Source organism: Chionomys nivalis, chromosome 15, assembly GCF_950005125.1.
Source record: "Chionomys nivalis chromosome 15, mChiNiv1.1, whole genome shotgun sequence".
Taxonomy (NCBI): Eukaryota; Metazoa; Chordata; class Mammalia; order Rodentia; family Cricetidae; genus Chionomys; species Chionomys nivalis.
Window position 1 is genome coordinate 13,187,467 of NC_080100.1, and position 15,303 is coordinate 13,202,769.

The 15,303-nt window shown below is 34.8% G+C and overlaps 1 protein-coding gene across 9 annotated transcripts in view; it reads right to left on the minus strand.

Annotated features, from left to right (window-relative positions):
* The window catches only part of Cdh18 (cadherin 18), a 736,062-nt gene that overhangs the window by 174,265 nt on the left and 546,494 nt on the right, over positions 1–15,303 (minus strand). For all 9 annotated transcript variants that reach the window (XM_057789878.1, XM_057789874.1, XM_057789879.1 and 6 more), the window contains one exon: positions 11,073–11,367. In XM_057789878.1, the coding sequence (XP_057645861.1) occupies positions 11,073–11,367 (295 nt within the window). The remainder of the gene's footprint in view (positions 1–11,072; positions 11,368–15,303) is intronic.

Below are 15,303 nucleotides of genomic sequence, written 5' to 3' on the forward strand. Positions count from 1 at the left end.
TGAGAAAAGCTTAAATGCAATGGATACTGCATTGGACTTCCGTCTTCTATTTCTTTTTTTTTTTTTTTGAATTTGAAATATTATCTTCTAGGCTCGTGTGTTTAGAAACTTGATCCTTCACTGTTGGTGGTGCTAAAAAAGTTGTCCAAACATTGGGAAACTATAAAGTTATCCTGGACAAAGCAGATCACTGAAGACCAGCCTTGAAGATTGACATTCAGACTCACATCCCAACTATGCCAGGGCAATAGACAATACTTTCTGATTTTGATCATGGTGTTCGCAGCTCTCTTCTGGCACGAACAACATGCCCTCTTTTCCATAAAGGACTGTATATCCTGAAACTGTGAGACCAAAAAAAAAAAAAATCCTTCGTAAATTTTTATAGGGTATTTGGTCACATCAAAAGTAACTCACTCAGTCACTAATTTCTGAATGACATTTTGTATAAGATGAAAGCTAACTAACATTTAAGAAAAGTTATCAGAATAAAGAAACAAAGGAAAGAAGGAAGTTTCATAACTTGGAGATTTTTGTTCAATGGACTATTCCACATCCACCATTTAAAACCTCACGTATAAACCAGCTATCATGTGAATTGTAATACAACCCATGTGTTATTAAAACCATGTCATCGACAAGATTATGTCTCCAGGGTGAATGTTTGGATATGGAATCTTGAATCCTGGCAGGTGTCCAAAATGAAGCTCCCAAGGTGTTTGGTCTGATCTAAATCAAGGACCCAGCAAGCCGTGCGGTAAAACCATCACCCATCTGATGCCTTTTGTTGCTGTGCAACAGGGAACACACACACAAAGCCTCTTGGCTTTTAAGACTATAGGGGTAATAAAAAGAGGAATAAGAATGCTTAAGTATATCACACAGAACAAGGAACCTAGTAGATTAAGGATTAGAAGCAAAGCAAATGGCAGTTTAATACCTGAAAAGTTTTCAGTGTTCCATTGAAACTAAAGTTTGTAAATGATTATACTTGCAATTATTTATATTGTATATAACAGACTAATAATCAATATCTCTGTCAAGTGTTCTAATGTCTAAATATCTTAATCATTTCAGAGACACTCTTCCAGTGAGAACAGTAACGTCGTTTATAAATACTGCTCTATTCATCCTTTTTAATTTCTCTTCTGTCATATTTTACTAACCTCTGACTCAGGAGACATATAGTGTTCTGTGTAATGATGTGTACGTAATTGGACTATGGTAAAGCATATAAGGAATTATATCACATTTTGTATTATTTGCAAAATGACTTGACAGTTATACAATTATCAAAATAATTTGGAACATAATAAAAGCTTACCCTTTTACTTGGTGAAAAAATTAGAAACAGTATTAGAAGGAAGAAGAGATGGTTTCCATGATTCCTCCCCAATTAGAGGCTATCCTCCAGAGGTTCATGTTCTGGAAGCTTGGTCCCCATGAGGTGATGCTGAGACATGGGTTGACTTTCAGGAATAGAAGTGTAGTGTGATGACAATAAGTCACTGGGGTAGTCACTGTCTTTAAGGAACCAAAGTGGCTCTTGTGGGACCATAGTTCATTCCCTGAGAGACTTGATATTTAAAAATATGCTCATTCCTCCACCCCACAACCTCTCCATCATTGTACAACAATTTACAGGTAGTGCTTAGCAGACCCAAATAATCTTGTACATTCAACCTCAAAATCATAAGACCATTCCTTTTCTTGTTATGAGGGCTCAGTAATTTGATGTGATATAAATGGACCAAGATGGTACCATCAGCATGATGATGCATTGCAATTATAAACAAAAGGAAAGAATCCTACATTTCAATTAATATAATTTATAAAAGTTTATTTGGGGTAGATAGAGGAAATAGTTGACTTCAATAGTGTTAAAATATGTTCATTTTCAAATACTCTTACTCTACAGAAAATTATTAAATATGTATATAAATATAAATGTGCCATATTCACTGATGTATATGCAAGTATATGGCTATCACTAGATTGATTTACTGCAAATAATCTAAATAAAGATTATAAAACTAAATTTTTTGAAGCTTGTGATTTCTAAATCTCAACTACCCAAACCACTGCTATTTGTTCTAGAGCCAAAATACACTAATCTCATCTGTAAGGTTGCTTTTCTTATATATTTTATGAAATTTAATATAATTAATATTTCAATGCAGAATTGCATGTAGAATAATTTGGGTAATAAAATAGATAATAAACATTCTAGCACGATGAATTTCACTTTGTATGGAATTGTAAATTATACAATATATTATTTTTTCATTCCATTTTCTTGCATGTTCCCTATGCTATTAATTCTCAAGTGATAATTGAGAATAACTCAAATTTTCCTTCAAAATCATTTATTAATATGTGAAAACACTAGGTTTGAGTGTAGCAAGAGAGATGGTACTGATACTGTGGATTAGTGGCCAGGAAGGATGTTAACTATTCTCCTATGAGCAAGGCAACTATAAAAGGTCAAGGCTGGGAATTATGTTGATGTCAAATATGATATCAGGTTAAATTGTACTGTGTAACAAATGAGAAGAAACATTATACAAGAACATTTTCCTAGAATATCTTGATTTATTTTTGCATCTGTATTAAATGATCCATAATACCACAAATTTTTTATGTTGATTATTACCCATTGTTAAGAAACCTACAAATACACTAGACTTCTACTACTGAGAATTTGTAGTTACAAAAAAAAAAAACCTAACAAAATCATACATGTAAAACTAGTTTTAGATCCTATTCTTTGTGTTCTCATTACATATTTTACAAAGACATAAAGACAATATTAGCACAATTCTTTCATAACATAGCAATGCACATGTATACACACACACATACACTCAGAGTACTAAGTCGACTAATATCCAGTAGAGGAAAAAGGAATATTTCTCACTACTTTTCTACTTGAAATGAAGCATCTACTTAATTTAATCCTCTTTCCCTATAAACATTATGCATTGTGAATAATCCATTGTTGCAGTTCTTCTAATCCACAAGCTGAGCTTCCCCTTAACTCTAAACAATTCCTCTAGGCACAAACCCTCATAACAAGGCTGAGAAGGGCAATGTAGTAAGGGAAAAAGGGTCCTAAGAGCAGACAAAAGAGTCAAAGATACTGCTATTCCCAGTATTAGAACATTTGCTAGTATTTTATAAACAATATATTTATACAGTCTTTAATAAGAATGATAGCCTTCCATTCAAAATAAAATAATAACTACTTTGAAGAAGAAATTAATATGATCAGTATATACATATGTTTTTTTCTCCTTCAGATATTTTTCTGTTCATGTTGTGAATATTCTAAAATACAAACTCATTTTACAGTATAAAATATTGTTTTATGTTTAGTTATGGAAATTTGTGTATAAGAATATGTGTGTGTTCTGATTCCTATTTTCACAGTGTAAGTAGTGTAGTAAGGACTATTAATGCAGATATAGTTTTACACGTGTGAAAGCACTTATGAAGTATCTCTGTAAAATGTTGACCATTTCATTTCAGGACAGAAAAAATTACCAAAATGACAAGTAAATTTTTAAAAAAATCATTGAATTCTAATATTTCATAAGCCAATTAAAATGTTTTTGGGTAGGGATTAGATAGAATATATCCAATATGGCAGAATATTGCTATTGCCAAAAGCCAATGTCATTGATCAATTATCCATATGCCAAATAAAGATCATCTTTTTATGAGTAATTGATCAGGAAAACCCCATTGTCATCTGTAAAAACAAAATAGCTTCTTCTCAATGCTCTTGGATGCACATCAGAACTAAGTGCTAAGAGTCTGTTGCTGATGACAGCGCATATTGTTGAGGGATATTAGATCACAATGTAACCCCTGAATTGTGTTAATTAAGTAAACTTAACCTTGAGTCTGGAGACGGCATTAAATACTAGTGACAGAAAGTAATCATTAGAAGATCAGAGGGAATCTGGAAAAGATATATAGAGAGACACAGGAAGTAGTAAGGTATGGTTTGGAGTGGCACAGCCTTTTGTGGTTTGGCAAAGTAGAAGCATGGGTCTTCCATGGGTGCTAGCAGGAAAAGAAGTTTAGCTAGTTGTTACTTAGCTTCTCTGAGCTCACAGGTTTTCACCCCAGCCTTGGAGTCTCAGGTCATAATTAGAATGGCAGAGATACTACTATTTTAGCAGGTAATATATTTTTTTACGCCCTTGTAAATTCCTGAAAATATATTTTGATCATAACAACCCCCAATTCCTCCTCCTAACTCAGTATGGACATATTAGTGTTGTTAGAATTATTTCTTTTTCAAAATCATGTGGCCATATGATTCCATTGGTATTATTTTTTTATTTTTATTTATTCTTCTCTCATATATTATATTCCCACTGCAGTTTCCCTCCTCTCTTGCATTTCTCACCAACTTTCCCTTATTCTTCCCCATATTCACTTACTTTCCATTTCCTCTCAGGAAAGAACAAGACTTCTAGAGATATCGACTAAATATGGAAAGAAAAAAAAAAAAGCTGCAATAAGAGCGGGCACATATTCTCCCATCAAGGTTGGATAAGGCAACCAAGTAGGAGGAAAACAGTCCCATTTGCAGGAAAAAGAGTCAGACCCTGCTCCTCATTACCACTGTTAGGAATCCCACAAGAGCACCAAACTACCCAACTATAAAATATATGCAAAGTACTCCTATCTGTGAGGGCACTTAAGTGTCAGTCAGTGATTCTGTAGGCCTTGTTCTCCTGCTGTCCTTGATCTTTCTGGCTCCAGACTCTTCTTCCCCTTCCTCCACATCAGGACTCCCCAAGCTCCACCTAATATGTGGCTGTGAGATTCTGTATCTGCTACCATCGTTTATTGAATGAAATTTCTCTTGTCTCTCTAATGTCAATGATGCTATGCTCCAATCCCAGCCTTTCTTGCAGCAAGGGAACTCTGAATTGAAGGTTTTGTGGACAGGTTAGTGCCCAGTTCCTCCACTTGAGGTCTTGCCTGATTACTGAAGATTACCAGTTTAGGCTCCATGTCCCCTTTACAAGGAGTCTTAGATAGGGTCACTCTTATAGGTTTCATGCCGTTTCCAGTGCACTAGGTTTTTACTTCAATCCCCATACAACCCCAATTCCAGTCATCTCTCCCAATATTCTCTCCATCCACCTCCCCATCTTACTCCTCCTGTTCCCATCCCTACCCAGTCCGAGTCCACCGAAGATGTCTATTATATTCCCTTCACAGGGAGATTCATGTGCCCCCGTTAGCCCTCCTTTTTACTTATCCTGAATCTGTGTACCATAGCATGATTATCATTAACTTTACAGCTGACATTCAATTACAAGTGAGTACTATAGCATGCTTGTCTTTTTTGGGTGGGGTTATGACGCTCAAACTGGCTTTTTGCTATTCCCATCCTTTGCCAGCAAATTTTATAATGCCAACTTTTAAACAGTTAAATAATACTCCATTGTTTAAGTGCACCACACTTTGTCCATTCTTTGGTGAGGGTAAATCTATGTTGTTTCCGGTTTCTGGATATTACAAATAGTGCTGCTATAAACATAGGTGAGCATGTGCTCTTGGAGTATGATGGAACATTCTTTGGGTGTATGCCCAGGAATTGTTATAGAATATTATCTTAAGATTTGTTACTTTTTTATGTGGTTGAACAGTGGTTTAATGATGAGAACATGTGTTGCATTGTTTTATATTGCATTTGTTTAACTCTGTGAACCTGTATTACTTTGCCTCTCTAAAACATCCAAAGGTCTAATAAGGAGCTGAATGGCCAATAGCTAGAAAGGACAAAAGATAGACGAGGCTGGCAGACAGCAAGAATAAAATCAAATATTTTAATTTAATAACAATATTTATTTAATTTAATAGAATATTTAATTTAATAAAAAATAGAAGGCAAAATCTTGCAGGAACAAGGGAACATGGGAAGGAGGATGCTAGGGGCCAGCTATGCACCTAAGCTGCAGAGTAAGTGTGAAAGATTATAGAAGTAAAGAAAGGAAAAAGCTAAGAGGCAAGAGGTAGATGGCATAATTTAAGTTAAGAAAAACTAGTTAGAAACAAGCCAAGCTAAGGCTGGGCATTTATAAGAAATAATAAGCAAAATAAGATTTGGGATCTGGGTAGCAGGTCCCCGGAAAGTAAAGATTCCAAAGAGAGAAAAACAACCAACAACAGGAATTGGTACGGCTGAATCTTGAGATAAATCAAATCCCAATTTTCTGAGAAATTGCCTTATGATTTCCAGAGTGGAGGTACACATTTGCACTCCCACCAGCAAGAAGGAGTTTTCCCCTTACACCACATCCTGGTCAGCATGAGCTGTCATTTGTGGTTTTGATCTTAGCCATTCTGACAGGTGTAAGATCAAATCTCAATGGGAAAAAGATTTTCACCACATTCGACAGAAAGTCAACATGCAAAATATGTATAAAGTATTCAAGAATCTATATATCAACAAACTAACTAATCCAACTAAAAAATAGAGTGCAAGTAATAAATCAATAGTCTATATTGTTTAGAAAGTCTTCTGGACTCCCCTGACCAATAATTTAAAGAAAGGTTTCTCCTCGATGGTGCTAGGGGTTTTATTTGTGAAAGGAATTTTTAATAACCATGGTATTTTAGACAAATAATACAATTCCATATTTCATTTTTATCCTCAGAACACAAGTATAATCTTCATGTTGACACTGTGATGACAATTTTGACAAATACACGACATTATTGTAAATACATGAGATGCCTGACACTTAGCAAGTGTTTAACAAGTGTTCCTTGTAGTTGTCTGTTGAATCATTTTCACAGTTGCTATGGTGACCAGTAGTCACAGGCTCAGAAAAATTTTTGTACAATTTTTGATGAAAAAAACTCTCGCTATATTTTTTTTTCAGAACAGAGAGCATGCATTCAAAGGAGCAAATCTCATTAATCTATTAATTAGTACTTCTATGGGCACAAATAGTTTTGATGGCAAGCATGATTTGAATATTTAAAATAGCTGCTAGCTGCACTCAAGCAGAAAGGACGTTTTCTATCACAACAAGTCATCTGACATCATAATTAGTCTGTAGGTCAGTGAAAGAAAAAGGAAGTGAGAATTTCATGTTTCAGCCCCAAATCAACTTCCTTAAAAGAAAGCAGGATCGCTGTTTCTAAAGAGTAGTGAGCATCACTTTCCTTTGGATTCAGTGTTAGATTCGTTTCTTTATGAGAATCTCCCCAATGAAACCTTAAATGCTGTAAGTGAAGTGCTCGCTATGGATGGATGAAGACAGGAGTTCTATCTGTAGCAGCCACATGAAAATGGCACAATGCTGGAAAATCAGAAACAGGCAGAGAGTAGGGACCTGCTGGCCTGCAACCATGGTATAATTGGCAAGCATCAGGTTAGTGAGAGACCTGGACTCAAGTTAACATGTGAATAACGCTTTGGTAAATTTGAAAGAAAAAAAAGCTGCCCACTGGCTAGATAGATGGCAGCATGTTTTATAAAGGAAGGTGGCCATTTATTTACGCCACAGGCTGTCCTTCTATGAAGTGTCAAGTACTAAGGCAAGACTTGCAGAAAACTTCCTGGCTGAATCAGCAGACACCTTGTTACTCAGGACCACAGCACAACTCTCCAGTTGTTCTGCCTCAGGTCTTGGTCCCTGAAATCTCTTGCAATGCAACTGACAAACTTTCTTTTCTAAAAATAATCAAATTTTAAGCAACTGCGCAACTCTTCTTCTTTCATGTTTAAACTATGTAAAATGTTTTTCACGTGAGTGATTGATTGTGCTTCAAGAAACGATCTGTAGAGTCAGCCAACAGGGAGATTGTCTCTGCTGCAACTGCTTGATGGTCCCTTATCTTCAGTATATTAATATTTTTTTCTACATTCATAGTGGGAACAACATCTTCTGTTATTAAGCTCAATATGTAAAAGAAGTTGCACATACTGTGATTTTATCATCAGCTTCCATACGATCAAAGTACAACGTGAACTATTTGTTATGATAACACAAACGCACACAAACATACACATGTTGCCACAATAATGAGCTCCCATTAATTCAAAACCAATAATAACATGTAATATCCATAATTTGGCATCTGGCCTCCAATAAATTACTATCATAAAAATGTTCTTTCCTGGAATCACAGCAGTATGGAGATAGCACTTAACTCTCTTAATTATTTTACTATTTTTATGAATTAAAGTTGTATTCTAAAACCACATTCTTGTCACTCTGAGAGTGTAAGTGTTAGCTATTCCTTATTCTCTCAATGCTTCACATTTTAGGAAATGTCTTGGAAGTTATTTTGTTGAACCCACAGCCTTTACTATGATAATGCCACCTTTCATTTTGGCTTTGATTTGGATTAGCAAACATCAAATTAGTGCTTGAAAAACGTAGCAGTTTGCATATACATTTCTGTTTGTCTGTATGCACATGTGTGCTTTAGGGTTGCCATGTTATCTTTGCCATCTCTTTACTGATTTGACTTAGACCTCTGTTCACCTTCAATCATTTTCAATTTCTCATCCTCCCTATCAGTCATTAGAGCTTGCTTTTTGTATTCAGTCTTTGGAGCATTGCCAATATTTGCCTATACGCAGTCTACCAATGTTATCCTCAAAATTAGTAGCTTCATGAAGCTTGTAAATCAGGGAACTCCTCATCTGAGATGGGAAAATACAATTTATCTCTTCCTCTGTGTATATTTTCTCTGTTATTGGGGATATACCTTGTTTCCCTGATGCTTAAAGAATAAGATTTCTCTTTTATTATTTTTTTTATTTTTTTCTTCTTTATTTATTTATTTATTAAAGATTTCTGCCTCCTCCCCGCCACCACCTCCCATTTCCCTCCCTTCCCTCCCCTCCCCCGATCAAGTCCCCCTCCCTCATCAGCCCTAAGAGCAATCAGGTTTCCCTGCCCTGTGGGAAGTTCAAGGACCACCCACCTCCATCCAGGTCTAGTAAGGTGAGCATCCAAACTGCCTAGGCTCCCACAAAGCCAGTACGTGCAGTAGGATCAAAAACCCATTGCCATTGTTCTTGAGTTCTCAGTAGTCCTCATTGTCCGCTATGTTCAGCGAGTCCGGTTTTATCCCATGCTTTTTCAGACCCAGGCCAGCTGGCCTTGATGAGTTCCCGATAGAACATCCCCATTGTCTCAGTGTGTGGGTATACATATTAGAGTAGTACTCAGCAGTAAAAAACAACGACTTCCTGAATTTTGCATGCAAATAGACGTAAATAGAAAACACTATCCTGAGTGAGGTGAGCCAGACCCAAAAAGAGGAACAGGGGATGTACTTACTCATATTTGGTTTCTAGCCATAAATAAAGGACATTGAGACTATAATTCGTGATCCTAGAGAAGCTAAATAAGAAGGTGAACCCAAAGAAAAACATATAGGCATCCTCCTGAATATTAACCTTCATCAGGCGATGAAAGGAGACAGAGACAGAGACCCACATTGGAGCAACGGACTGAAATCTCAAGGTCCAAATCAGGAGCAGAAGGAGAGAGAGCACGAGCAAGAATAAGATTTCTTAAGAACTCGTCTTCTCTTATACAAGGATACCAGTCAAGCTGAATTAATGACCATTCATTATTTCAGGACATTATGTACACTTTTCTCATGATTTACTTTTAAATATAAAACATTATAACCCTGCACCCCCTCAATCTCCCTGTTGTATTTGCTAAAATCCTCCAGTTCTCTTCTATAATTTGTCATTTAGAAACTGCCTTTGACTAATGAGGAGTCTGACTATTTTATTGTCTCTACTGTCGTTTCTTTCTGACACTAATGGTTTCATGTTTGCCCTTGCCTTGTATCACACAGTGGGAGCCTACCAGCACATTTTTTATAAGCAATGGTGTACTAAAACTTGTTGCATTTATAAATTAGAAGGGGCTTAGAAAACATGATATTGCCCTGCCTGTCCTAGACAGGCACGGGGTTTATTTTCGGGTTTTGCTTATAAGCTCTTGCCCATCTTGAATAACAGTGCCTAGTCCACCATTTTTTCCCTTAAATGTCCTTAGAGACCAATAAGCTTGAATATAGTCTGAGAATATACCAAGGACTGCTATGGCTAGTCCCCGAATTCCGCTGCAGACGAAAAAATGTTGGGAAATTGTTTTTCCCCAGAGGCTCTGGCTGAGAGCATCTCTCTCTTGATTTCTACCCTTTCTCCATGAGCTAAAGAGCCACCTGGCTCTCAGGAGAACTAAAATGGGCTGCAATTCTAAAACGAAACAGAGGTTCACTGCTAGCAAGGAAGCTTTATGTGAACATTCACGGGCTGATTAAAGGATATTATCAACATATGTAATATCATTATTCAGAAAAAGAGTGACATAGATATTTAAGTAAAATACAAAAATAATCATTAAAACCTGTTTCCTGAAAGCAAGTGGAATCTTAAAAAGTTGCCAAAAATGCAACTATTTAAGTTCATTTTAATTACTTTCAGGAAATTTATTTATGGAATAAAAATAAAAATAGGCTAGCAGCAAAAATCAATGAGTAGAGAAAGTATCTCACTAATTCATAGACCTTAAGAACTGTATGAAGATATGTCAATTTCAGTACAGTCATGAAATGAGATAAATCTTAAATTAATTACTAGTTGATTATTTTCTAAAAACAAGCATGTATACTTCACGAAGTTCAAGATGTCATACACTCTGTCTTCAAAGCAGTTACTATCAAATGTGTTGGCATTTCATATTACTCAATAATATGAAAGAAAAATTTACAGAATCAAAAATAATGCCAATTAAGAAAGAATTACATATGTTACCCAACTTATGAATTTTTCCTTGACATGTCCAAATAATTATCTGGACATACAAGCTCAATTAATAATATATGATTAAATAATCAATAAGTCTTTATGTAATAAAAATAGCCTAACATTTTAGAAGTTTCTCAAATTTCTACAAATATACACATATATATTTTTTAAAAGTTCTTCAGAAAATAATCTTTTATATTATCAATAACATACATTAATTTCTACATATTCTATAAAAAAATAGCTTCCTTACCCATATCTGACATCTCAGGCACAGTAACAATGTATGGCCCATCTGTGAACTTGGGAGCATTGTCATTGATATCTTGCACTTTGATGATGAACTCGGATTCAGGTTCAAGAGGCTTGTTTGTCCTTCTGTCAATGGCCTGGGCATGAAGAACATAGTGTGTTTTCTGCTCTCTGTCCAGGCTTTTGGTTGAGTGGATGTCACCCGTCGTGTCGTCAATGATAAATATAGTCCCAGCGCCTTCCCCAGTAAGGATGTACTTGACAGACCCGTCACCTTTGTCGGAGTTGGAGTGCAGCTGAAAAACAGACATGGACAAAATCAGCTTGATTTATATTCTGATGACATCTGAAGATTATCAAGAGATTAAGATTTCAGTTTTCTTTTACACTGTGAACTTCATGCTACAACAGCCATTTCCTTCTTTATAGTTTTCTTTACTTGGCATTAAATGGATACTTTGCCTTGATTTCTCCAAGTTTCAATAACTGTTTTAGAAACTGATAAATAGTATACATTCTAATTTTAGTATTTTTCATAATTACTGTTGTCTTTCTTCTTAATCAAGATTACACTATGTATCCTATGTATACAAAAATAAAAGTGATTTTGGTCAAAAAAATATAAAAAAAGATTACACTGTGTAATATGAAGTTAGGAAAAGATATTTCCACCACTCAATCATTACTTTACATGTCTGTGAAAATTTTCATGAGAAAATTCATATAAAATTTAATCAACATTGATTGTTGACATTAGATCTTGAAAGAGTAGGAGCAACTGAAATTCAAACTTTCATCAATTTTTCAAAAGCCAAAACATATATCACCAAAGTACTAATTTCATAATTTGTAGAATAAAAAGTGTAATATTTCCAATAAATGTTTCTATGTAGAAATTAAACATTTCGTTGCTATCTTATTTACTTAAGGGACTTGAAAATATTATGACTAATCTAGTTAGTGGAAAAATATTAATCAGTTGGTAATATTGACTGATGATTATATTTTTCATTTCTTCAAATGATAAAATATATAATGTTAATTTACAAATACTATCTCACTAGAAAATACCTTCTGTAAGAAAGATGATTTTAGAATATAAATACATAAATCTGACTAACATGTAAAGATAAAATAGCTTCTATATGTCATTTAAATCTAAGTGAATGAAATTTATATGACATAGCTTACTGTACAGGTAACTCACAATTAAGATTCTACTTCAATTTAATTTGTGACACCAAAGTAAATAAGATTCACTGCCAGGAGAAGACAAGGAATTTTGTGAAATCAGTGATGTTTATTTTTTGATAAACTGTCTCCCCCTCTGAAGAAATCTGAGTGGTTTCTTCTGCATGAATTTTTTTTATGAGTTTTTATGAATTTAGATTTTTAAGCACAAATTTAGTTCAACAAATATATCTTCACAATTTGTAAAGCACTGTACATGGACATGCCAGAAGTTGTGATTAAATTAAACATAGTTTATCACTGATAATTTAGAAATATTTATAAAACTGGAAAACATTACTAATAGTTACACCAAAATACTACAAAATATAATGGGAATAACATACCAGTTGCTCATAAAACATAGCTTTAGTATTTAAGTAACGAAGGTGATTATCTCATTAAAGAAATTTTTAATCTTTTAGGAAGCTTGATTAACTTTTAAAATCATTATTTTAATGTAGCAATGATAAAATAATCAATTTTATTAGGATTTAGTTCACTGATTAATAGTTATATAATTTTGATGACAACTGATGCTGAGAGCAAAGTGATTAATTGAGAATTTTCCTTCCCTGTTCTAGCCTTTCTCAGTTCAGTTATCCATTTCTACTTTCCAGGTTTATTCTGCAATAAAGTTTGAGCCTGAGAAAACAATACTTGTTCTACTGTGGATTTTTGCTTAATAAGAGATTTGTAAGTACCCAGAGGAATCACAGTATGTATATTAGGTTTTAAGAAACAAGGAATGAGAATACAGGGGGAGGAATGTATAAGAGTCTTGGAACTAAGAGAAAAGAAAGGATACACACACGTGGGTGTGTGTTGCTTTGAAGGATGAGACATAAAACAGAACACAGAAAATTTTGGAAACAAATATATGTTTTATTACCTAGGTCTAGGCAATGGTAACAGAAATGTTTTAGTTTGTCTACGGTTCACAATCAAACATAACTGAAAAGAATTAGGAGTAGAGCATGAAAATTATAAATATTCAATACACAGAACACTGATTTTATAGGTACTAAAATGTTATTCATTTGTCTAAAATTTTCAAAGTATGTCAGGAAAAAATATTTGGAAAATAGCAAAATGTTTTGTTGAAAAAAATTCCAACTTACACTGAGTTATTTTTCTGAAAATAACTCTTGATTCCACAATGACTGAACTTTCTCTGGGCCCTGCAGCCAGATTAAAACTATGCTTTGAGAACATTGTAGTGACCTGCTATCCAATGTGTAATTAGCGTGATAATGTTTAATATGCCATTAAGAATAATAAACAATATAATCAACCTTGCTATCCTTGGATTTCTCATGCAATTATCTTTTAAAACTTCAGCTAAAAGCCTAATTTTTAAATGTCTAAGTACTCTCCCATGCTCTTAACCCCAAATTTGTGTGTGTGTGTGTGTGTGTGTTATGGTAATCATTTGATAAAAGTTTTCAATATGTGGAAAACATCCTTAAACAAACTATCATAAATGTCAGAAATACTGGGTGGATAAAATCATTTTGTAGCTTCAGGTGCTTTTTTGGGTCAGAGGGTGTCTATTAGGGTTTCTATTGCTGTGTCAAAACACCATGACACAAAGGCAAGTTGAGGAGGATAGGATTTAATTTGGCTTACAGTTCTAGATCATAGACCATCACTGGAGAAGGTCAGAATAGGAACTGAAGCAGAGCTGGAATCAAGAGAAAGGAGCAGATGCAGGGGCCACAGAGGGGAGCTGATTACTTACTTGCTTCCGCTGGCTTGCTCAGCCTACTTCTTTTTTCCCTTTTTTTTTCCTTTTTTAATTGATTTTTTTTGAGCTCTACATTTTTCTCTGCTCCCCTCCGTGTCTTTCCCCTCCCCTTCAACCCTTTCTCAAGGTCCTCATGCTTCTAATTTACTCAGGAGATCTTGTCTTTTTCTACTACCCATGTAGATTAGAACTATGTATGTCTCTTTTAGTGTCCTCATTGTTGTCTAGGTTCTTTGGAATTGTGAATTGTAAGCTGGTTTTCTTTGCTTTATGTTTAAAAACCATTTATCAGCCTACTTTCTTAAAGAGCCCAGGATACCAGCCTAGGAATGAACCACCCACAATAGGCTGTGCTCTCCACCACTGATCACTAATTGAGAAAATGCCTTACGGCTGGATCTCATGGAGGCATTTCCTTACCTGAGGCTCCTTCCTCTGTGGTGACTATAGTCTGTTGACACACAAAAACAGCCAGTATATTTGGGTTTAGGAAAGAAACGTTTTTCTTTCTATAACTCTGTAAAGCATTCTGCCATTCCTTTCTCAGTCCCTGTTTTACATGTCGTTTAACAAATATAGATCACAATCCCTTTATTACAGATACAGACTTATACAGAGCACAACACACAGGCAACATGTAAAGACAGAACAGACACATAATTGATAGGCCACAGACAGCATTAATCACAAACTAGAGACTAACAGGAAATATAAGTTAAAAAGTGGTGGAATCAAATTTGGGTTCAGGCTTTTTCACGTTGATCCAAGAGACTATTTCTATCTAATTTTTTGATATTGCACTGAAACATTATGGTTCCTTCTCTAAGTTTTCTTTATTAAATTAACCAACATACTTATTAAAATAACAATAACAAGATGTTACACAGGATGAAAAATAAATGATTAGACTTTTGAAATTTTGTGAATGAGGTTATATTGTCATTCTTGTAGTTTACTAGGAGTGCAGAAGCTTCTTGTATGTCGGATCGCATAATAAACAATGGTAATCAGTTCTTCTTTAGCAGAGAAAAGAGAACAAAGGGCAAAGAAGAAAAGCAGGAAGGTAGTCACCCAGAAAATAGCATGAACAATTTTTCTGCATTACCTTCATAGAGTGTCTTTTTCTTGGTGTTAAATAGAAACATATGGGCCTCACAAAGCTAATGTGGCACACATGAATTCACCGCGAAAACTCTTTATGCACACTAGACCACATTAGGATCATGACCTAAAAATGTATCGTTTTCACTCCAAT